This window comes from Rhinopithecus roxellana, chromosome 5 (assembly GCF_007565055.1).
Source record: "Rhinopithecus roxellana isolate Shanxi Qingling chromosome 5, ASM756505v1, whole genome shotgun sequence".
In the NCBI taxonomy this organism is placed as follows: domain Eukaryota; kingdom Metazoa; phylum Chordata; class Mammalia; order Primates; family Cercopithecidae; genus Rhinopithecus; species Rhinopithecus roxellana.
Window position 1 is genome coordinate 17,708,311 of NC_044553.1, and position 24,443 is coordinate 17,732,753.

The 24,443-nt window shown below is 47.0% G+C and overlaps 1 protein-coding gene across 3 annotated transcripts in view; it reads left to right on the forward strand.

The window, feature by feature from the left end:
- Window positions 1-14: 14 nt before the first annotated feature.
- PCSK6 (proprotein convertase subtilisin/kexin type 6) overlaps window positions 15-24,443 on the forward strand; it is a 188,852-nt gene continuing 164,423 nt past the window's right edge. For 2 of the 3 annotated variants that reach the window (XM_030930124.1, XM_030930125.1), the window contains exon 1: window positions 15-606. In XM_030930124.1, the coding sequence (XP_030785984.1) occupies window positions 319-606 (288 nt within the window). In that variant the 5' untranslated portion in view covers window positions 15-318. The remainder of the gene's footprint in view (window positions 607-24,443) is intronic. The other variant, XM_030930123.1, reaches the window with a different exon arrangement.

Sequence of the window (24,443 nt, forward strand, 5' to 3'; positions counted from 1 at the left end):
CAGCAGAACTCGCGGGGCCGAGGCCGCCGCTGGGGCGGTCTGCGTCCCGAGAGCCCCAAAAGTCGGCGGAGAAGTTCCCCCGGTGGGAGGCGTTTCGGGCCTCCCGGACCGGTCTCGGCCGCGGAGCCCCGCCGCAGGAGCGCGGACCCGGGGGCGCCGCCGGCCCGCGCGGGCGGGAACGCGCCGCGGCAGCCTCCTCCTCCCTGGCTCCCGCCCGCGGCGGTGGCGGCGCTTCCCCGGCGCGGAGCGGCTTTAAAAGGCGGCACTCCACCCCCCGGCGCACTCGCAGCTCGGGCGCCGCGCGAGCTTGCCGCCGCTATGCCTCCGCGCGCGCTGCCTGCGCCCGGGCCCCGGCCACCGCCCCGGGTCGCCGCCGCCACCGCTGCCGCCGCGGGCGCGGGGAACGCGGGGGGTGCCGGCGGGCCCTGGCTCCGGCCGCTCGCGCCGCGTCCCTGGCGCTGGCTGCTGCTGCTGGCGCTGCCTGCCGCCTGCTCCGCGCCCCCGCCGCGCCCCGTCTACACCAACCACTGGGCAGTGCAAGTGCTGGGCGGCCCGGCCGAAGCGGACCGCGTGGCCGCGGCGCACGGCTACCTCAACTTGGGCCAGGTGAGTGCGGCCGGCCCAGCGCGCCGAAAACTTTCCCGGCGGCCTCGGGCGCGCGCGAGGGGGCAGCCTCCGCAGTCCTGTCCTCCCGGCCCCGGCGACGGGCCGCGCGTGGGAAGGCTCCGGTACCGCTTGGGGACTGCAGGCGGCTGGGGAGCCCTGCCGGGGGGGTCGCCCGGGAGGGCGTGCGCGGGACACTCGGCTGGGGGGACTCAGGGTCCCTCGTGGGCGCCCACGCAGGTCCGGCGCGCCGACCGCAAGTACCCGGGCAGTGCGGCCCAACCCTGCGCTCGGAAGTGTGGCCTCAGAAGCTGGGGCGGCGCGGACACCTGCCGGGCTCCGGGGAAGGCTGGGCTGTCTCGGGCGTCGCGCGCCGTCCGCCGCTGGGTCCTGAGCGCCCACCCAGCTTTCCCCCGCTGGGGACCGGCCCCTCTGCCCCCGACGGGCGGCGCGGGCTCTGGACCCTGTGTGCGCACCAAGGCGGCCGGCCGCTGCTTGGGTGACATGAGCGTGGCCTGGCGTCTGGGGGACTCGCGCTCCCTCGGTGTCCGCCGCTCTGGAGGTAGATGACCGGGGAGCCAGCACCCTGGAGCCCGGCCGCCGTCGAAGAGGCTTTGGGACATCGTAGGGCTGGGGGTCCTGGGTTTAAAACTTCTCCAGGAAAGGAGGGAGGGCGCTTTGTTTGTGGGCTCCTGCTGCAGTTCCGATGGCAGAGCGATGTGACCTTTGGCAAGTCACTTCCCTGACATGCTCCTTTGCAGTCAGTGGCAATGTCTACACTGTTCGGTTGTCGGAAAGATCTAATGTTGCATTGCCACAGAGCCTGGACCGGGGCCTGACCCTTACTGGCTCCCACGGGGCCAGCGAGGAGCCCTCCCAGCCCCGCACCCCACGAGCTTGGCTGCCACCTCTTCTGTCAGTTAGCAAGCAGGCCACACCCTGGGCACAAAGGCGGCATTACCCTCAAAGGACCGCCCGGTGGGTGCCTTTTTCCTATCTCAACCAGCTACCGGGCTGAGGGGTGGTGAGTTGGGGTTGATCCAGATTTATGGCTCCTGGAGAGGCCATCAGTTTGGGGTCGCACCAGGGGACCTCTCAGTGCAGTTAACAAATCTACAAACTACACACTCAGAGGATTAAGTGAAGTGACAGGGAAGCGCCGACTCATAACTCTAAACCTTAGTGCCAGGCAGTGTTAAATTTAGTTTCATCATTATCCGTGGCAGAAGCCAGCAAGGTGTGGTGGCGTCCCTGATAGAAATGACATTTCTTCTGCATCCCAAGCCCCACGTTGATGTGCTGTTAGGTGTGTGGCCTGCTGGAGGGGTAGATTCTACCATTTGAATGATAGAATCTTCGCAAGGCACGTTCGAGTTTATCTGAAAGAATGCTAGCACATCTTCGGAGACCTTTTAAATATATGTGTGTGTGAGTGTGTGTGTATATATATAAAATGTTATATCTATACACATATACATGCACATACATATACACACATGTATATCCATATATATATATATATTTAACCACTCAAGTCCCTCCAAGCATCCTGTGATTTCAGATTTTGCCTTCGAATAGCACTGACTGCGTTCGTCTCTGTAGTTCCTGACTCTCCCTGGCTGATTGTCCAGGCTGAAAAAGGCGTTCCTCATGTTTGCTTTGTGCCCCTGGCTCCTGCCACACTTTGCTGCTGTGCCCAGGTGGCCCAGCAGTTTGCCTGCAGCTAAAAGTGACTTAAACTACGTGATAAATTACAAAGTGCCTGGGTTTGGGGATCCTAAAATTAAATGAGCAGAATGAAGCTGAAGTTGAGCTGTGAGCTCACACTGCAAGAGAGAGGCAGAGAGGCACAGGTAACTCTCCCCGGAAATATCTGTGGGAATAAAAATGCCTAACACTTGGCCATGCCAGCCCTTTGAGACAACCTGTGTCAGACTTGCTGAGTTCTTATGTGCAGTCTGCTCTCCTGATTTTGCTCATGGGAGAGAAGATTCCCTCCGATGCACACTCCCTACCCAGGATATTCTGGGGAGTCAATTGGGGTCTCCCCAGCTCTGTCCAGTGCAGCCAGCATGAATGCCACGCAGCCTGGTCACTCAGGCATGGTGCTGGCAGTGGCACTGTGGTGACATTCACTAACAGAGGGATTAGCTGGTTGGGGATAGGAGCTGTCTCAGAGGCTTGTGTGTGATTACTCACGGAGGGCATATTACTCTTTATTCCAAAACAAGCTTTTCTTTCCCCTCTCTAAGTGCACTGCTAATGTGGAAAAGGCCCGGAGCATTTGAGCCTCTACCCACTCAATAAGAACTCTTTGAAAACCTTATTTGCCTTTTTTTCAGCCAGGAGAATTTGTGACTCATAAATAAGATGTAGATATTATTAGCTTTGACTTACAGATGAGTAAATGGGGGTGAAGTAAGGGAAGGAAGCTGTTTGTGTTCACATGGTATGCATATGTCACCTCTGACAGTTCCATCCCCTGCTCATTTTCTTCTGCCGTATTCTCTGGTCTGAGATCTCCTTTGTGAAACTCTTTCTCCAAGCCCTTAATGGGCAATTAGTGTTATGTTCTGTACTTGCCTGAATCACAGCTCTGGTTTTCTCCCAGATAGTTGCTGTGCTCAAAGTTCTTGCTTGCTTGTTTTACTTTCTTCCATACAACTAATAACTGGTTTCAGTTTATTTTACATGGTCCAGAGCTAATTTAGACTGGTGGTTATTCACCTTTCTTGAGTCTTGGCTCCCTTTCAACATCTGATAAAGGCTGTGGATCCTCTCCGTTGTAAAATATGCATCCCCAGGGACAAGACAAGATAGCCTCTCTTTGTCCCTGTACTCATCATTCCAGGTAACACCACAGTATTTTGAGGGGAATATAAATGTGGAAGTGTCCAATGTCATTATCGGCAGATGACATAACTACATGGATAATCTGAAAGAACCTAGAGATTAACCACTGGAGCTAATAAGGGAGTTGATCAGCAACAGCTACCTGCATGGCAGCACATCTGAGAAGATAAAAGAACCATTCTTCATTCTTGCATAAAAGCTGTAAGATACTTTGAAATAGGTATTTTAAAAAGGTGAGACTTTTATAGAGAAACATAAAATATTTAGAAGAAGGACTGATAAAAGAAAGTTTAGGCCAGGTGCGGTGACTCCCGCCTATAATCCCAGCACTTTGGGAGGCTGAGACAGGTGGATCACCTGAGGTCGGGAGTTTGAGACCAGCCTGACCAACATGGAGAAACCCTGTCTGTACTAAAAATACAGAAATTAGCCGGGCGTGGTGACACATGCCGGTAATCCCAGCTACTTGGAAGACTGAGGCAGGAGAATCGCTTGAACCCAGGAGGCGGAGGTTGTGGTGAGCCGAGACCGCGCCATTGTACTCCAGCCTCAGCAATAAGAGTGAAACTCCATCTCAAAAAAAAAAAAAAAAAAAAAAAAAAAAGTTTTAAATAAAGGGACAGATGTGTTGTGTTTGTGTATGGGAGAACTTGCTCTCATAGTTGCCCCAATTTAATCTGCAAATTCAATGTAATCTAGTTTAAGCCATGACAAGATTTAATGTGGAATATGAAATCACACAAATGAATTATAAAGTTCATATGGAAGAGTAAGGTCCAAGAATACCTCAGACAACTCTGGGAAAGAAGAGGAGGAGGGGAGTTGTGGTAACGACAACAGCTGAATATGGACACAGTCCATCAATAGAGTTGAACATGGACCCAGTCCATCAATAGAGTCACCTCAAACCCAAGCATGTGTGAGAACTTGTGCGTGTGAGCTGAAGAGTTATAAATGGATGGGGAAGGACGGGCTATTTACTAAATGGTGCTGGGAGAACAGGCTCTCCCCATGGAAAAACAATTGGATCCTCACATTACACAACAGTACATTCCAGATGGGATTAAAGACTATATAAAACTTTTAGAAAGAAATACAGCGGAATACCTTTGTCACATTGGGAAAGGAGTTCCTCAACAAGTCATGAAAATAAACAAATTTTAAAATGAAGAGATTGATACATTAAGATAAAAATTCTATATAAACAAAGGCATCATAACAGAGTTAAAAAGCAAGTAATAGACTGGGAAAGTATTTACAATATGTAACAAACAGATTAGTACACAGATTATTTTGAAAACTATAAATCACTCAGAAAAAAAGATACATGCCAGGTAGAAAAATGGGAAAGTTTATGAATAAAGAAGTCAACGAAGATAAATCCAAATTACCAATAAATATAAGAAATGATGCCCAGCTTCACTCAAGCTCGCTGGGGGTTATTGAAGCACTGCAATTTAGGCAGCGATGAGATACAATTTCACACCTGTCACATTGCCCGACATGGAAGAGTGTTAGCATCACGTGCTGGCAAGGATATAGAACAATGGGAACTTTCAGATGCTGCTGGTGGAGATTGGTATAGTTTGGAGAGCAATTTGGCAATACACAGTGAGGCTGAACTGCACCGGCAAGTCCACATCTAGACATATCCTGGAAGAACCCTCGCATATGTGCACAAGGAGACTTGTATAAGAATGTCCATGCAGGCATTTTTTAAATGAAGGGAAAACCCACCTTCCTTAAAGTAGAATAGAGAACTAAATCAAAATAGTTACACCATGCAAGACTCTACAGTGGTTAGAAATGAATAAAGCAGATCTATATCTACACAAATACATCTCTCAAATAATGCTGAGAGAGAAAAAAGGCACATTTTAGATGTCCAATGTGATCATATTCATGTAAACGTTAAGAAACATACAAAACAGGCCAGGCGCAGTGGCTCACGCCTGTAATCCCAGCACTTTGGGAGGCTGAGGCAGGTGGATCATCTGAGGTCAGGAGTTCGAGACCAGCCTGGCCAACATTGTGAAACCCTGTCTCTACTAAAAAAATATGAAAATTAGCTGGGTGTGGTGGTGCAGACCTGTAATTCCAGCTACTCAGGAGGCTGAGGCAGGAGAATCGCTTGAACCTGGGAGGTGGAGCTTGCAGTGAGCTGAGATGACACCACTACACTCCAGCCTGGGCGGCAAGAGTAGAGTGAAACTCTGTCTCAAACAAACAAACAAAAACCACACATCTATACTGTATTAATTATGGATGCTTATAGATGTAGTAAAAGTATAAAAGTGTGCGATGTAAGGATCTGCATCAAATTCTAGTTAGCAATGGCCTCCAAGAAGGGAAAGAGGGGAGAGGAAGTTCAAACTTTATCTGCAGTGTACTACTTTACAACACATGCTTATGTGTGTGGGTGTGTGTATGTATACATGGATTATATACAAAATTGTGCCTAGACATGTTGTACTTTTTCTTCTTTGTATCGGGGTATATTACATATGGTAATGTATACAAGTGTGTATATATACGCACACATAATATATAAGCACACGTATATTGATGTATATACCTATATACATACACATATACACAGATACACGTAAAACATTAAAGAGAGAAAAAAGGGAAATGCACATTGGACACATACCCTATGGTGCTCCTGGACCATCTGAAGCACACCCTTGGAGGCACAGGTGCCTGCGAGCACAGGTTAAGAAGTCCCTACTTTAGATGTCCAGATTGGGCCAATCCACTTGTCAAGGAAATGGTGACAGAGAAACAGAATGCCTGGCTGCAGGTCACATGGCCATTTGGACAGAGCTGGACATGGAGCCCAGGAACCCTTCCCTTCTCCCCTGCTTCTTGCTGCTTCCAGTCACCCTCACTCTAACCTGAGTGCATTGTCACCTTTGACATTGTGACTCTGAGAAAAGACAAGTTGCTTGTGTGAAGAGGATGGCAGCAAGATATTCTCCACATACAAAATCACAACAGCGCAGCATCTGCTGCTCTTGGAAATGACGTTTATCTTAAGGGTGGTTCTTGGATGCCATACTTTCCCTTGGGTTTTTGCTTTGCCTGGGGTATTGAGCTAATTTGTTGCTTCTGAGTCTGAACATAAAAAGGCAGGCTGGCTGCCAGGGCCCTAAAAGATCTAAGAGCCTTAAATGATCTTGAACTTGCCTTAAATAGTTTTACTTAAAATAGCTTCTGAGCAGGACATACCTGGCCCAGAATTTCAGGTGAGCCTGCACAATTCATTTGTCAGCAGAAGAAAATTGTCATGCTGCAGACAACTTGTTCTTGCAATGAAAAACAAGCCAAAGCCTTAACCAGGTGTTAAAATAATGGGCCAGAACTTGTTCCAGCCAGAGTGTCAGGGGTTTGGTAGGGACAAGGGGAAACCCAGAATAGCAGTCACCTGTGACCTAGTTCTCTGGGATTGATTTTCCGTCTAAGGCTGTCTTGGTTTTATGCTCTGAGCCAAGCTGGACTGGCTGTGCACGGCTGGCCTGCAAGAGGTTCTGGGTGTGAACTGAGGGACAGAGACAAGATTAGGATTGTGAAGCTCATTGTCTCAACCCTCGTATCTGACATCTTCACACGGATAGTGATGCATTTAAGTGGGCAGGATTTTAATTGACTGAACTGCCCTCCTGAGTCATTGGAGCTGGTGTGGGGAGTGGTGATCGAAGCTGAGCCAGCTGCCATCTATGGAGCCAGAGAAGCTCCAGAAGGCAGCATCCGGAGGCAGACTCAGAATCAGGACTGAGCAGGTGGCTCAGCTGACTGGTCCATTGGAAAGGCTTGAGTTTCGCTAGGTGGAAACCAGGGAAGCAAATGAGAAACACAGAGCTGTTGATGGGCTAGGGGAGGCTGGGACACTGCCTGATACTCCTGCCGGCTTTGAGCTTTGGGTGGCGACGGGGCACTCAGGGCTGTCCAGACCCTGTTCTCCAGTGTCTGCCAACTGCATGCCAGCTGGGGAACATCCTGAGCTCTTTTGTATCTCTGAGCCTCTACACAGATTTTGCCATCTAAAAAGTGGTTCCTCTGATCTTCTACAGCTCAGCCCAGGCTGCTGACACCTCCCACCTTCTTTTTACCAGAGCCCTGCCCTTGGAGGGCTTCCAAGTTGTACTTACCCTGGGTGGCTGGCTTCCTCCTGGCTCCTGGGACTGGGTCTTGGCCTTGCCACTGACCAGAAGCCCTGGCCTTGCTCCCCCCAGCTGATGTTTCTCATGACTACTCTTGCTCCAAAGGCCCTCACTAGCCCTGCAGGGAGGTGTCACCAGGCCTGTTTAATGGTGATGAGGCCTTAGATCCAGTTACCTTCTGGGAAACCAGTGTAGGGCTGGACCCTACACCCTCTGACTCACTTTCTACTGCTGTCACCTTGTACCTGCTTCCCAGACAAAGGTAAATCATCAGACAGAAAGCCTTTCAGCTCTCTGCCAAAATGAACAAATGAGTGACATAGGAACCTCCTCGGACCCCACCAGTCACTGTTTCTCCCTCTGTCCACCTGGTGCATGCACGTGCATGTGCATGAACATGCACAGACTCAAAGGGCTGCACACCAGCATCGTTCTGTCTTGGAGAATCTGTACTGGCTCCTGTTCATCAGCATTGAAACCACTCACACCTCTCTCTTTTGGAGGGAAAAAGAAAAGCCCTCCATTCCTTCTAGGAAGCCACTCAAACTGCACATTTGAGTCACTCACATTTCAGTCACTGCACATTTCAGGCACTCAAGCTGCACATTTATCAGCTGCACTAATCATCTTTTGCTGAAACCTCCTCCTTGTGTGGGTCCCTGTCTATAAAAAGAGACCCCTGTCTACCTTAGTGGCAGAGCTGGAGGCCTAGAGGTCACCATTGCCTCCTCCTGCTCCCGTGCTCCCCCAAGCCTATCTCATTGTCTCCTGCATGGCTTTCAGGCTCCCTGCTTCACCCCTGCCACTGCCCAGCACAGGCTGTGGCCTCTATCGCCTCTACCTCCCTGCACTGTTACAGGGCCTTCTCCTGTCCCACTCCTCCGCCTTGAGCCCTGGCTGTAGCTCCAGCTCTGCCGAACCCCCATCTTCATGCTTTTGCTTCCTTGCAGGCTTGCTTCTGCTGTTCTTCCTGCCCAGAATGGCTTTACCCTGTCACCAGGTTAGCCCCTCAGCCTTCCCAGTTCTGTTCCACTGTCAGTTCCATCAGCCAACTCATCCCGATTTCCCCAGCCCACTGGACGTGCCCTTCGTCTGGGCTCCCAGGCCCCCTGCCACCTTGACATTGCCTGATGGCTTGCCTGCTTCTGACACTGGTCTCTGGGCTTCCTGGGTGAGTCAACCCAAAGTTAGTCCTCTGGCTGCTCTCTAAGATTAGTTCCAATTCCGCCACCTCTCTGATGGCCAGCAGATGTGCGTTCATTTATTGAGCGAGTATTGCTGTGTGCTGTCACTGGTGTGGGCACTTAAAGATAAGAAAATGTGGCACCTGCATTGCAAGAGTCTCTTAGTGGTTATAAGCCTTTGTGAGGGACCAAGACCAGGCTCCTGTGCTTTATTTAAGTGTCATTTATTGAACCACCCCCACCATCGCTTTCTCATCCCAATCATTTGCTTTTCGGAGTCACTTGATAGGCCCTCCCATGTGTGTACTTGTGTATGAGGACACCCTCCTTGTGACGCTATAGTTTGCCTTTTGGCCAGGTCAGCTCCACACTGATCTGAGAGCCCTGTGTACCCTGCAGGCCCCACTAACGCCCTGGGGGCCCCACTAGTGCCCTGGAGCTCACTGTGGATGCTTCGGACCCTGCGGGTCCCATCATCCCATCAAGCTGTGGTTCTTGCTTATGTCCTTGTGCCTCTGCTCTTTGAGCATCTTGAGGACCCAGCAGCAGGCACAAGGCCCTCGGTCTAGTCCTGCAAGGAAGGGAGATGAATAGCCATCAGCTGTCAGGAGCCTCATGCTCCATGGGATGGGATCAGCAGCCTTGGGTTCCCATGGCAACCAGCCCATCAATGCCCTCAGTGTCAAGACAGTGGCACCGTGGAAAGGAAGAAAGTCTCATTGTCTTGCCTTGGCCGCTTGGGCATAAACAAGCTGCACTCCACAGGGCCCCACAGCCACGTCCGACGTGCGGCTCTGCTCAGCCGCACACGGACCCATTTACTGAATTGGGCTGGGAAGAGGCCGCCACTGTTATTTCTCTAACCTTCCTTGGGGGCTCTTGAATTTCTACTACTGGCCAGCATCCATCAGTTCTGAAGTCGTTGGGAAAATCCATCTTCTTGGTGAGAGTGGGAAGAAACAGCCCAAATGGAGCAGACTACCGAAGCTCTGAGTGATCAGCCAGACCACTTTGGGGGTGAATACATCAGTGGGTAATGGCATCACTCATGTTCTTGCAAGGAACCTGGACTTCCAGACTTTCCCCCTTTGGTTTCACACACCCTGGTGACAACTCTCAGACATATCTCCTGTGATCATTTAAGCAGATCATCTTGAGATGACCACTGCTGGGCTCGCCACAGGCGGACAGTCCAAGAAGGTCCTGTCCCCCTTCCTGGACTGTCCACGTGGGAGGACCCCAGCAGTGGTCATTTACAAGAGCTTCCTTCTTGCCTTCAGAAGGCCCGAGTTCACCTCCATGATCATTGCTGGACTCTTCCTTGGGTGGAGATCTGGGAAGGTGGTGGAGGGGAAGGGAGGGGCTGCCTCTTTTTGGATAAGTGCCCTCCCACCAGAGGTCAGGCCTGCTGTTCCCTGTCTGGTAGAAGGCTGCATGGGGGTGCTCCTGTGCCCCAAACCAGTTCTGCTCACCTTTCTTGTACCCTGTCCTCCAGATGGGAAACCAGATGTCTCTCTGGATTCCTCCCACCAGCATCTACATGTACTGACCACAGCCCTGTCCGACCTGCCTCTGGGTCTTTCTCCCCTGCCGCCCAGTCCATGGCCACAGCCCAGGCCGGGCCTGCTCACTTATACTCTCCCTGGTAGTGAGTGTCCTGGTGACTGCCTCACTGGCTTCCCTGCCTCCCTTCTAGGCCGTTTCTCCTACTGCCGCTGTAGGATTCCTCAGAGCCCTAAACCTCGTGCTGTCCTTTCCGTTCTTTAAAACCAGCAGAGGTTCCTGCACAGGAAAGCATGATACATCCAGCCCTCGGTGAGCAAGCCTGCCCTCCCCGCTGCTCTGTCCTCACCCAGAACCCTTCACTTTTACCACACGTTTCTTCATTAAGTCCGGGCCTTTGATGTTCAGCAAACTTTCCATATGCTTTTTCTTTCTTTTGCACCTATCTGTTGCTGTCGTTTTAACCTGGGGGCCCCTTCCTTGTGTGGTCTACCCGGGACCCTGCCCTTCTTTGACATTAGCTAAAGTGCTGCTTCCTGACCTGCCTGCAGCCCTGTCCTCTCCGAGCTCCATGGAGGGGCTTGGCCATGGTGTGCGGGGTGTTTGTCTCCCCGCTAGACTCTCTGGACCACAGCGTCTCATAGTCCGCATCTTTATGTGACTCATTTTGCTTCCTGAGACCCTGGTGCAGTTCCTGGCACTAAGAAGGTTTAGTGAATGAGAAATTGTTAGAATTTTTTATACCAGGACCTGTGATGCCCTGATTCCATTCACCAAAGGCAAATGATCCCTACAGTGTGAGTATGGAGAGAATGCTGACCTTGTTATCTTCACTTCTGCTGAGCTCTAGCAGGTTTATGGGCAGCAAATATTTGTAATGTTTTTGTGTAGTCAAATATCGCTTGTGCTTTCTACCCTTTGACATCTCTTAGTACCTTGTCTTTGGGCTCTGTGTTTCCTGGGACTGAGCCTTGCTGCGTGATTCCAGTGTCACCTGCGGGGACTCTCCTCTCAAGGCCAAGGCAATGTTCAGTCATCTGTGCCACATGGCTACTCCGAGGCAGAACCGGCAAATCTGGTCAAACCCAGCATCCTATCCTAGTGTTCTCTGAAGCTCAGAATGAGCATCTTCCTCCTGGGTGGGCAAAAGAACAAGAGGAAAGGAAGCCAAAAAAAAGAGGACTGGGGAAGCCACAGAAGAGGGAGGGAGGGAAAGTGGGAAAGAGGACTGAGGAAAGGAGGCATGGGTGTGTCCTGGGGCCTCGGTGGAACCTCTCCTGTGGAAGGTTTATTTTCTGTAAAGAAGTAGTCTGACTTGTACCTGTACTCAGCCTCTCTTTCCCCTCACGTGACTGCTTCCTTAGAATGGCAACTGGGTCCTCGGATTCCAGTACCCCTACCATGACTGCCACCAGCCGCTTCTGTCAGTCTTGGCTGTCTGCCAAGCACTGCTGATAATTGCCCCCAGAACCCTACTATTAATCCCATTACACAGATGAGCAAACTGAGACCCACAGAGGCTGAGTAACCTGCTATAGTAGTAAGGGTCAGAGCAAGGCTTTCAACCTGGGCAACTTGGATTCCAGGCCTTCCTCATAGACAGAGTCTGTGTCTATTAGGAAAGGCTGCAAAGAGCAGGTGGCATGTGAGCTGCCACGGAACTTGGCTCGGGGTTTTCTAAGTGGCTAGGGCAGAGGGGTGCAGTCCAGGCAGATGGAGGGTTGGGGCAGAAGGGACCTGTGAAGAAGTCGTAGCTGTACTATGGGATCCTCCCCTCCTTATCAGGGCTCTGACCTGGAGCTCACTTCAAAGGCTTATCTATGCAAGAATGAAGGCAGCATTCTTGATATGGAGTCTAAGAGTCTGAAGGTCAGGGAACTTTTCTTGGATACCCTCCCTTCTGCCTACCAGAACCCTGTGTTTCCCACCTGCTGGGAGGCAAGTGGAACACAGTAGAACCAGATCCCAAGAGGAGAGAAGAGGCTGGAGGGGGACCCACAGTTGCATAGAGGGTAGCATGGCCTAGGTATAAGACTATTTACATTACTTGATTCTTCTCAGTATAGTACAGAAAGGATACATGGATACAGAATATTTTTGCAACACAGAAAAGAATAAGAAAACTATAAAAATCACCCATAGTCCCACCGCCCCAAAATAATCACTGTTGACACTTTGGACCATATTCTTTTTGTTTTTTGATTCTGTCTCTGAGTGTATACATGCACAGTCATAAAGAGGTTAAATATCCCATATCTGAGATGCTTGGGAAAAGAAATGTTTTGAATTTCCAATTATTTTAGATTTTGGAATATTTGTATTATATTCACTTGTTGAGCATCTCTAACCTGAAAATCTGAAATTGGAAATGCTTCAATGAGCATTTCCTTTGAATGTCCTGTTAGATTTTGGAGTATTTTAGATTTTCAGGTTAGGGATATTCAACCTGTGTAGGTATGCACGCACACACAAAGACACACACACACACATATTCACAAATGTCTTATACAAATAGGATTGTCTACTTTTGCAACTTGTACCTCCCAAGTCAATAAGTCTTCTATGGCGTAACTTGTAATGGCTGGTCAGTGTACCTTTGCGTAGCTGGCCCATCATTTATGTAACTCTTTCCTGACATTTAGGTCAGTGAGTTCTTTATCACTGCTTGGGGAGGTAGATAGTGCTGCAGCTACTCTGGAAGGTCAGCAGCATGCAGGGAGGTGGAAGAGGTTCTGCCACTGCCCTGCTCCCCTGCCCCACATGCCCTGGGTCCCTGGTTATGGTACCTCATCCCACCTCCCCACATTTCCTGTCCAGCATCACCAGCCTTGCAGAGGGTCCACACTTGATAACATTTGTTCAGTTCAACTCATCAGGATTTTATTGAGCATTTTTATTTTAAAAATTATACATTACATATAAATTTATAAATTTATAGTATTATATAAATGCTCTCCCATTGTAAATAGTTCAGACAGTACAGGTGTACAAAGCAAAATCCAAAATCTCCTTCCTCCCCTCATCCCATCCCTAATGTATTCCTTCCCTGAGATGTCACCACTGTTCACACGTTAGTATATGTGTCCTGTTTCTGTGCCTTAACAGATATGTGCACATATACACACAAAAATAATTTTTGGGTTTTTTTTTTTAACATAAATGGGATCACAATAAACATGTTTTTTTTGGACCTACCTAGGTTTTCTTAGCTAACAGTAGTACATCTTGGGAATCTTTCCATGCTGGTACATAGAGATCTACCTCATTCTTTTTAAACAGTTTTATGGCATTTTAGAGATGCAACATGTTTTGTTATACCACACCTATGAATGTTCCTTTGATTTGCCTCCAGTTTTTTTCTGTTATAAGCAATGTTGCAGTGGTTATCCTTATTCCCTGACTGTGCACTTGTGAGAATTTCTGTAGGATCCATAATAATAAAACAAATACTAGTTATAATAATAAATGATGATTGCTGGCCCTTACTGTGTGCCAAGTAATTTTTCATGTGCTTTCCTTGTATTAACTCATTTAATCTTAGAAACCCTGTGGGGTAGGTGTTATTATTACCCCCATTTTACAGATGTGGAAACAAAAGCACAGAGAGGTTAAGTAACTTTTTCCCAGTTACACAACTTGTAAGTGCCGGAGCCAAGATTTGAACCCAAATAGTCTGGCTCCAGAGAGGCGACCTGCTGAGTCAACGTATATGTGCAAGTTACATTGTGTTAGACATTGGCCATGGCACTCCAAACAGATAGTGCCAGTTGACATTGCCCCCAGAAGTGTGTGTGGGCCCCCACCAATTTTGTGTGGTGATGATTAATTGTTGTCATATTTGCGAATTCTTATAGGTGAAAAATGAGATCTGGTGGTTGTTTTAATGAGCTGCTTTTCCCTCATTGTTATTCAAGTTAAATGTCGCTTGGCTGGCACAGTGGCTCACACTTGTTATAGTCCCAGCACTTTGGGAGGCTGAGGCTGGAGGATCGCTTCAGCCCAGGAGTTCGAGACCAGCCTGGGCAAGATGGCAAGTTCCTGACTCTACAAAAAAAAAAACAAAAAAACAAAAAAAATTAGCCAAGTGTGGTGGTGTTCGCCTGTGGTCCCAGCTACTGGGGAGGATGAGGTAGGAGCCAAGGAGGTTGAGGAGTCAGTGAACCAAGACCACATCACCGCACTCCAGCCTGAACAACAGAGTGAGACCCTGTCTCAAAATAAATAAGTAAATAAAGTTAAATGTCTCTTTATATATTTATTAGCCATTTTAATCCTTCTCTGAATTGCTTATTTATATTCTTTGCCCATTTTTTTCAGTGGAGCTGTTTGTCTTTTAATGATTGCTTTCTCTATGTTGTAGATATTAATCCCTTGTTTTTAAGTATGTTGCAGATTTTCTCCTGTCACTTTTCGTTGAACACTGTTCAGAGGGTTTGTTGGCTTGCCTGTTGTTTTTTGAAGTAAAATCTGCAGCACCATTTGTTTGTAAGGTTTTGGGCTCATCACTCTGTGTAATTCAGAGATGAGTAAGACAAAGTCCCTACCTAAAATAGACAGCATGTAACTCTTGCAAGAGGAGTAGTGAATGGAATATAGGGGTGGAGTCCAAATGCTTTAGGATAACGGAGGAGAATGGGGCAACCTCTCAACTGTGGATTCAGAGAGGCCTTTGTGATCAGTGGCATTAGGGCCAGACCTTGAGGGGTCCCTAGAATTTTCATAGAGGAATGGGAAGTGGGAGTGTATTTGGGCAGATGGATCATGAGTACTTTAATCTGCGTCCCATCCAAAAACAACTCACCTTCGATGACCCACTGGAAAAGAGTCTCATGAAGGTACTACTTACAGAGGTGTGCATGGGGACAAGGGAACCAACAAAGGGTGTTGAGGTACCCGGGGACTGGGTAGGTGATGTTGGGGAGCTGCTGCAGTGATGGAGGCAGAACAGTGTTAGCGGAGACTGTGGGAGCTGGAGCTGAGTAGGATGCAGCTTCCTTCTGGTGCCTCCATTGGCCTGGGCAGTATTGCCTGGAGGGATTAGTCTTCTGTGGCACAGAACAGGGCAGAGAATGATGGAGAGTGGGTCAGAGGTGTCGGGGGAGGTGGAGGGAGAAAAATCAGCTCAGTAAGGATAGAGGCAAAGATAGAAACTTCTGGATGTGTGAAGGCCTCAGCAACCCTCGATGCCATTAGAGGGTAGCGGGGTTCATTTGCTGCTGCTTTTACTTAGCAAACATTTATTGGATGCTGGCTCAAAGCCTGGCCCCGGGCGAGGTGCTAACTTATAAAGATGGGTCAGGCAGGCTGTGCACCCCAGTGATCACCACCGTGGCGCCAGTTTTAGCTTTCCACGTGTCCTCTCCGAGGGTCACAGCAGAGGCCTGTGGTTTTATGTCTGTTGGACCCCACATACCTGGATCTGTGCCTCCTTGTCCCAGTCGGAGTTTATTTAGGTGTGTCTGTCTGAGGACAGATTTTAACATGGAAAAATAAGTCCATTTTTGGCCACCATTGAATTCAGTCTAACATACATCTTGATCTTCTGCTGTTTATTTCCAACTTAAACAAAGAAACAGAAATCTCAATTTGTGTTCCTCTTGATAAAGCCCAATTTCTATAGAAAGAAAAGAAACCTTATTGCTGTCCTATCAAAGTAACCATTTATGACTGAGCTCATTAACAGTCATCTTATGCTTGCCTCTCAGTTGTTCATTTGCAGGAATATGACACCGTTAACCAAGAACAAGAAGTTAGATTTGTTTCAGAGACTTAAACAACTTTATGTATCATGACTTTGATAATCCAAGACCCTCACAACCAACATTCATTCATTCATAATTTATTTATTTATTTACTTACTTATTTGAGACAGAGTCTCACTCTGTCACCCAGGGTGGAGTGCAGTGGTGCGATCTCAGCTTACGGCAACCTCCGCCTCCCGGGTTCAAGGAGGCGTCAGCCTCTCTAGTAGCTAGGATTACAGGCGCATGCCACCACATCCAGCTAATTTTTATATTTTTAGTAGATATGGGGTTTCACCATGTTGGCCAGGCTGGTCTTGAACTCCTGACCTCAGGTGATCCACCCACCTCGGCCTACAACCATTCATTTTAGCACAAGATGCAAAAGCCTGTTTGTGGGAACAGATGCTTTCTCTTCCCCATGGAGTTTTGTGAACTCATTAGTACTTTCTAGGTTTTTTGTCTGCTTGCCTGCTTTTTCAAGGAACTTGCTATTCCACCTTGTTCTGGTATTTGATCACATCAGAAACGTTAGAAAACCAAATTGATTCTTTCTTACACTAAATAATCTTAAAATCCAAATGAAGGCTAGGCATGGTGGTTTAAGCTTATAATCCCAACACTTTGGGAGGCTGAGGTGGGAGGATCCCTTGAGCCCAGAAGATTGACACTGTAGTGAGCTGTGATCATGCCACTGTACTCCAGCCTGGATGACAGAGTGAGATACCGTTTCTACAAAAAATAAAAAAAATTAGCCAGGCATGGTGGCATGTGCCTATAGTCCCAGCTACTCAGGAGGCTGAGGCCAGAGAATTGCTTGAGCCTGGCAGGTCAAGGCTGCAGTGAGCTATGATCATGCCAGTGCACTCCAGCCTGGGTGACGGAGTGAGACTCTGTCTCTAAAAAAACAAAAAACCAAAACAGAAACAAATCCAAATGAAACCTCGGAGATAGGTATGGACACATTAACTCTGGGAGACTATCAGTACGAGGCTCACATTGAGAGACCAGAACTAACAGACCCACACTATCACAAGCCAGGTCTCAACAGCCTTCCTTTTCCAACTGGGGAAGGACAGCTCTAAAACCTAACCAGAGGATCTTTCCACTTCCCATTTTGATTCTTACTCATAAAGAGCCCTGGATGTATTTTCTATTTTTTTCTGTCAAAAGTTCAATGGCTACAGAGAACTACAGAAAATCCTGTTTTAACCCAATTTATTTTCTTATTCCAAATTGGTTCTACTTTCCAACAATTGATTCCTTTCCTGGAGGTAGTTGCTTTGTGCTTGGTCTGTGTTGATGACTGTGCCAGCCTGGGCGTCTCACCATGCCAGGGAACTGCTCAGCCTCCTCCCTGGGTCTCTCCTGAAAACTGACCTCCTCAGTGGAGTATCAGTGACCAGGCACTACCATTGAGAGGTCCTTTTGTCTCTCCAACGTTGAGGGAACCTGTTTGTGTACTTGCCACTGCCATTCTCCCCACAGCGTCAGTTTTGTTTGAATCGTGCTGTCAGGCTGCATGAATTAGATTGCAAGTCTCGAGCTTGGGCCATGTTTCTGCATGCACCATGGGCGTGAAACTGATGCCCGGTGGGTTGTCGCATCATTAGAAACACTGGACACAGCTGGAAGGGAGCGGCCATGCTGCCCAACCTGTTTTCAATGCCATGACTTTGTCCTGAGGCCTCTTCAGGGAGCTGTGTTAACATTGAGCCCAGTTTGATTTCTGCGTCGGCCCCTTCACAGCAGAAGACGACCTGCTGACTGGTGTGGCCAGGCCACGTGGCCATGGGGCTTTGAGGAGAGAATCAAGCCAACAAGTACTGTCAGTCAGAACATGTCTCTAGTCTTTCTGTCCCCTTGCTGGGTTCTCAGCAGTCTGGGGTGATGCCTCCGTTTGGTTTTTTTTTCCCCCAGAGGATTATGGAGTTTTCTGGGTCATTTAGCTTTTTTATCACAATTTTATGTTTCTTAGGTCCATCCACAGGAGAATGGAAAAACAAATGTGATACATTCATTCAGTGAGCACTCTTTTATTCAACAATAAAAAGGAACAGACAACCAGCATGCATCACAACGTGCATGCATCTCATAGACAGGCCAAATGAAAGAAGCCTTACATGAGGGTGGCCTGATTCCATTCAGAGGAGGTTCTAGAATTGGCAAAACTAAACGTGGGGGAATGAAAACTGGAGGTTGACCGGGAAGGCACGTGGGAGAGTTTCTGGAGCGATGGCTGTCTTCTGAATCTCAGTAGGGGTTTGAGTTATGCAAGTGTGTACATTTATCCAAACTCACCAAATGTGGAATTTACATTTGCTTGTTTCATCCTATCTAAATTTTATCTCAAAAGAAATAAATATATAAGCAAATGATGTGTATGTTGAAGTCTTTAGGGAGATGTATGTTGTATACTGATACTGCAGTTTACTTTAGAATGCACCAAAAATAAAATGTGTTGACAAATGGATAGAAAGATGGGTAGATGGGGGAGAAGTATGATCAAGTGATTTTAGTGAATATGTTAATGGTAGAATCAAGGTAACAGGCGTATGGATGTCTGCTGTACGATTTATTCAACATTGGTGCATGTTTGAAAATTTTCATAACAAGATGTTGGGAGAAAGGTATTTTTGTGGACGTGGCAAAGACAAGGCGGATGTGGGAGAAATCCCATGTTGTCTTTGAAGACATAATCATAAATTTATGTTTAGAGATAAGGAATAGAAGCCTTTCTGGGGATTTAGTGGGGCAAATGATGTCATCAAAGAAATCTCCAAAATCTGGGTTCAAGGGCATTTGCTTTTGTAGAGGATGTTCTGGGGCTACACTGGCATCTGGAAGGATTACGGTGGCTCTGTGAGCTGCTGACTTGCTAGGCTTTCCCCAGGCAGAGCTTCAGCCCCAGGGAGAAGCTTCCCAGTAAATGTAAATGAGCGGAGTCGGTGGTTTAAGGACCTTCCTGTGGAGGAGAGATAAGCCTGCTGCAGATACCCCTGGCACGGCAAGGTAGGCTGGGTTGCTTGCCTGCTAATTATCTTCTCGGTCTTGCTCCGCAGTGTTTCTCTAGTTTCAGAATTTGAATTATTGACTTTGTGTAGAATTTTCAGCCTCTCGAGTTGTTGAATTGAAGGGCGGCACCAGCAGCCATTCCCTACAGAGTCCTAATGGACAGGCGTCCTATGTCAGAATCCTGATCCTGTGTAACCCCGGGGATGTACCAGGGCAAATGCAGCAAAGACACAGCAGTCAGACTCCTTGTAGGAGAACCCCTGCCTAGGAGGAGTTGCTGGTAAATTTAGGGCATGTTGGAGAAGTGGGGGTAGGGAGAGAAGAGAAGAATGAAAGCATTATTCTAAGGAACTACTTTTATTTATAGATTCCCCTAATTCTATTAAAATGAATGCCGGAGGGATGTAAAACTTGGAACACATAACATAATAGAAATGAAAGGACATTAAACTAAAATAGGGAAAAATGGTAAAATGAGAAGAGAATCTTAGTACCAAGAGGAAGATGTGACATTTTTCTGAAATAAAATAATCTTACAGCACACTGTACGGGGAAACTGAATTAAATAAAGTAAGGACTTGGTTAGCAGAAAACTTGGAAGGAAACAAAATATTTCATAATGAAAAGGAGAAAGTGTTAAGCTGACTCAAGGGGAAAACAAATACAGATATTACACTAATTACATTATAAAGACAGATAAATAAGATGCCATTGTTGTAAAAGGAACTAAAACTAACTAAATATTTAATGTGCTTTAAGAGACATTGGCAAAATAAAATCTATTAAATATGGTAAAATATGTGAATAGGCATAATTCGCCTGCTTTGTTCTGGCAGCCAGCACGGTACCTCACCTCCTGTGTATAAAACAAGGGACTTTTGATCCCTGAGTTGGCACATTAATGGGACAAGATACAAAATAAATAGGCACTTATATTACAAAAGCTGGAATCAAACAAATGCTTTTAGATGAATACATTGATAAATGAATGAGGATTCTATAAAGTGAGACGTTTAAAAACACTCACTCAAAGGAGAAAGGAATGGAACTACCTTCTAAGATTTAAAATCCAATGGAATTAAAGCTATGAAAATGGTTCGGCTCTTTCTTCAAAAAAATGGAAGTTAGGAGCACCTCCAACAACTGAATGTTTGCAATAATGCCAGTCCCGAAATGAGCACTCAGCGTGTGTTATTGCTAATCATATTACTATTATCACAGTGATTATCATTAGTACTGAATGAGAGAGAAATAACATGTCCTTCCAGCGTCAGGCCTTGGAGTCAGACTAGGAAAGCACTATTTTTAAAGTAGGAATTTAAAGCTAGTGAAAGGTGTCATGGAGAAAATTTCAGATCCACTGTTTCTTTTACCTTTTGTGTTGGCCGATTTGAAAAGCTTAGGATGGAAAAGGCAGAAGTTAAGCCAAACTGGGAAACAAACTGCTGAGCCATGATTCAGCAGCTGGGACATTTCCAGCCTGCACACCATCCTCACTGGCTCCCAGCGAGGCGCCCGGCTCTAGCCGCTCCATTCAGCAGCACGTGGATGCCCCTGCTCAGTCCTTCGCCTGCCCGGCATGTTCTTCAGGGCTCGTGCCCACCACCACTGATGCAAAAGAGGACCCTCTTGCCTGAAATTAATTAACTAAGGATTCTCTCTTAAAGAAAAAAGAAAATAAAACTTTGGGTTAAGATGACAGATGGAGGGTGTCTCTTAGCAGTTTGCCCATGTCGGCATCTTGGAACCAGCATAGAAGCTTATGAAGGAATGGTTTCTTGCCTGCATACGGTCACACAGGGCATGTAGCAGCTCTCTACACAAGTATATTTGCCTGTAAACTACAAATGCTCACTTTCTTCATTCCCAAGAGACTGATGTGCCTGGAGAGGCTGGATTATTATCCTTTCCCCCAGCTTTTCTTGCTCTGGGCATCGTTTGGGATGGATTGTACAGAAAACTGACCATCTTAATTAAATGAGCAGGAGTTGTAAGGCTACTCTAGAATGGGAGGGCAAAGGTGGGAGTGTTTTTTTCTCCCTGTAATAGTCAAATTTCCCCAGAATGCGTAAAAAACACATGTGTTTCTGATTTTATAACGCTACTTTGATCTAGTAGTTCTCGCAAAAAGAGCTAGTGACAAAATGAGAACTTTGAGATCAGAAGAGGTGGGTACAAATCCCAGCACTTTCGACTACAGATTGATCAACAGTTGGGGAGTCTCTAATATCCTTGGATGTCAAATCATTCATCTGTAAAATATGATGGCAACAATCATTGCCAAAATAGAATTCTGTATTCAGCTGTTGTGAGGATTGCAGCATAAAGTTAAACCTCTGTGAGACGAGCTGTCATCATTAGTGCAGATGTGAGGTCTGTCTCCTTGCCTGACAGGCACACTCCACGCTGAACCTCGAGAGAGCTGTGCCTTTCCGTGTGGACACCTAACAGCCGTCCATACTGTGACCACTGGCCCAGCATTGAGGAGGTGGATGGCCACTCCCAGTTATTAGTACCAACTGCTCTCTCCTTCATAGACATTTTGCCTGGAATGGTTCCTTATTGGATTTTGGAGAAGCCATAGAATTCTGGGTGTTTGTGGCGTCCTGGAGTCATGGCCCACCTTCTGACTTGAGAGCTGAAATTTGGAAGGATCAGATTCTGCAATTTTATTTAACCAGTAATCTAAAAGCTCCTACTGAGAGTGGAGAGTTTGCATCCTGCTAAGGAATAATATGCTGGGTGTCACCAAATTCCAGAGCATTATCAAATTGTAGCTAGGAATGTATTCAGATGCAAAAAGCAGATGATAGTGGCTTAAACAAAGTGGGGCTCACTGTTTTCACACAGTGAATATGGAGATGGACCATCCAGGGCTGGTGCTGTGCCCAGCGATGTCTCCATCATCTTCTCTGCCTTTCCCAGCAGGAACAGCTCTATTCTCATGGTCATCCCCTCATGGCATCATGGTGGCTAAGGCACCTTCATGTCTCATGTCTAAGTGCCACCCAGGAGACAGGGCTAGAGGCAAAAGGTGGAAGGATGAAGGCCTTTTCCTTTTCTTTCAGGAAGTATCACCCTCCCCAGGGACTTGTGCCTACATCTTGTTGGACAGAATTATGACACATAGCCATGCTAGCTTCGGGGGAGTCTGGGAAATCAAGGTTTTAGATTCTACACCCTCCATAGAAGAGGCAGGCAGAGGAGAAAGGGTTGGAATTAGAGGTAGGATCGGCCACCACTGGTGTCTTCTGCACACCACAGTGGCTGTGGTATACCCCACCTTTCCTATGAATGATCAGAAAGAGAAAGGAGGAGAGCCTTGAGTTATTCCAAGGGAGAATCTACCTCTTAGTGTTGATCAGATGAAGCAAGCTGGGATCCAGGTATGTGGGGAACACAGAGGGCACCAAGACCGGCTAGTTGGCCTCTGGGACGTAGTAAGGGAGATGCCTGCATCGGTAACCATAGTGTGAGTAGAATGTGATCAGTGTCAAGGAGGGGTGCACATGATACTGGAGGACCTGGCAGTAGTGGCTCATCACTTCCAACAAGGGAAAATAATGACGATGATGATAATGATGGTGACAATGACGAGAATGACAAACTCTTACTGGGCAAGAAACTGCTCTGAGGGCTTGATCTCATTTACTACTTACTGCTACCCCACTAACTAGGTACTTTCCCTATCTCCACATCACAGATGAGGAAACTGAGGCACAGAGCATTCAGATGACTTATCCCAATTAGAAATGGGAAATAGCCAGAGCTGACACCACACTTTTTTCTCCTTTATCTTTAAAACATGTTTAACATTTAAAATCTGTTATTTGACACATATAAAATATTTCCCATAATATATTTGTTAGTTATACAAAGTATAACAATAGAACCTGTGAAGTCACCGCGTCCAATGACTAGACTGTTACCGGTATTACCTCGGCATTCCTTACACCTTACCACCTTCCAGTCACCTTCAGCTCCCACAGGAAGCCACTGTCCGTGTGACTTGTGTATCTCAGGGATAGATGTGCTTAAACAATGTCTTGCTTAGTTTTGGTTTTGAGCACTGTAGGAATGATGTACTGTGTGTAGTATTCTGAGACTTGCTTTTCTTCCCCCAGTTGAACATCATGTTTCTAAGGTTTAACCACAGTGTGGCTATAGTCCCGGCTTAGCTGTGGTTCTCTTACTTTCACTGCTGTACAATGTTTTTTGACCAGCAAATCTCAATGTATCCGTCCATTCTCCTGACATGTTTGTAATTCTTTTTTAAGAATTGTTACTGGCCAGGCATGGTGGCTCACACTTGTAATTCCAGCACTTTGGGAGGCTGAGGCGGGTGGATTACCTGAGGTCAGGAGATCGAGACCAGCCTGGCCAACATGGTGAAACTCTGTCTCTACTAAAAATACAAAAAATTACCTGGGCATAGTGGTGGACACTTATAGTCCCAGCTACTCGGGAGGCTGAGGCAGAATTGCTTGAATTGGGAGGCAGAGGTTGCAGTGAGCCCATGATCGTGCTATTGCACTCCAGCCTGGGTGACAGAGCGAGACTCTGTCTTAAAAAAAAAAGAATCGTTGCTAAGAACAGCCTTGTGCAAGACCGCTAGTATACAAATGCCAGCATTTCTTTGGGGTATGTACCTAGAATTGGGATTACTGGGTGTACATATACTGTGTATGAATCCGTTGTCAGTTACAGGGGTGAGAAACAGTGTTTCCCAGTTTATGAATTATTTTTTTACCTGTATGGGTGTCTTCTGATTAAACTGGAGAGTTAACTTTTACATAATTGTATATAACAATTTCTTCCCTTTTAATAACAATTCTATTAAGTTATAATTCACATAGGATTCACCTACTTAGAGCATACAACTCAGTGGTTTTTGGTATATTCACAGAGTTGTACCACTGTCCCTGCAACCAATCTGGTACATTTTCATCACCCCAGAAAGAAATGCCATACCTGTATTAGCAGTCACTCCCCATCTACCCTACTCCCTTAACCCTAAGCAACCACTCATCTACTTTCTGTCTCTCTAGATTTGCCCATTCTGGACATTTCACATAATGGAATCATACAATAATATAGGGTCTTTTTGTATCTGGCTTCTTTGACTTAGCATGTTTTCAAGGTTCATCCATTTTATGACATGTATTAATATTTCATTATTTTTATCAGCAGATAATATTCCACTGTAATGAAATACCAACATTTTGTTTGTTCATTCATCAACTGATGGACATTTAGGTTGTTCCCAGGTTTTTGGTTATTGTGAATAACGCTGCTGTGGATATTCACGTGCAAGTTGTATGTGGACATATGTTTTTATTTTTCTAGGGAGTATATCTAGGTGTGGAGTTGCTGAGTCATAT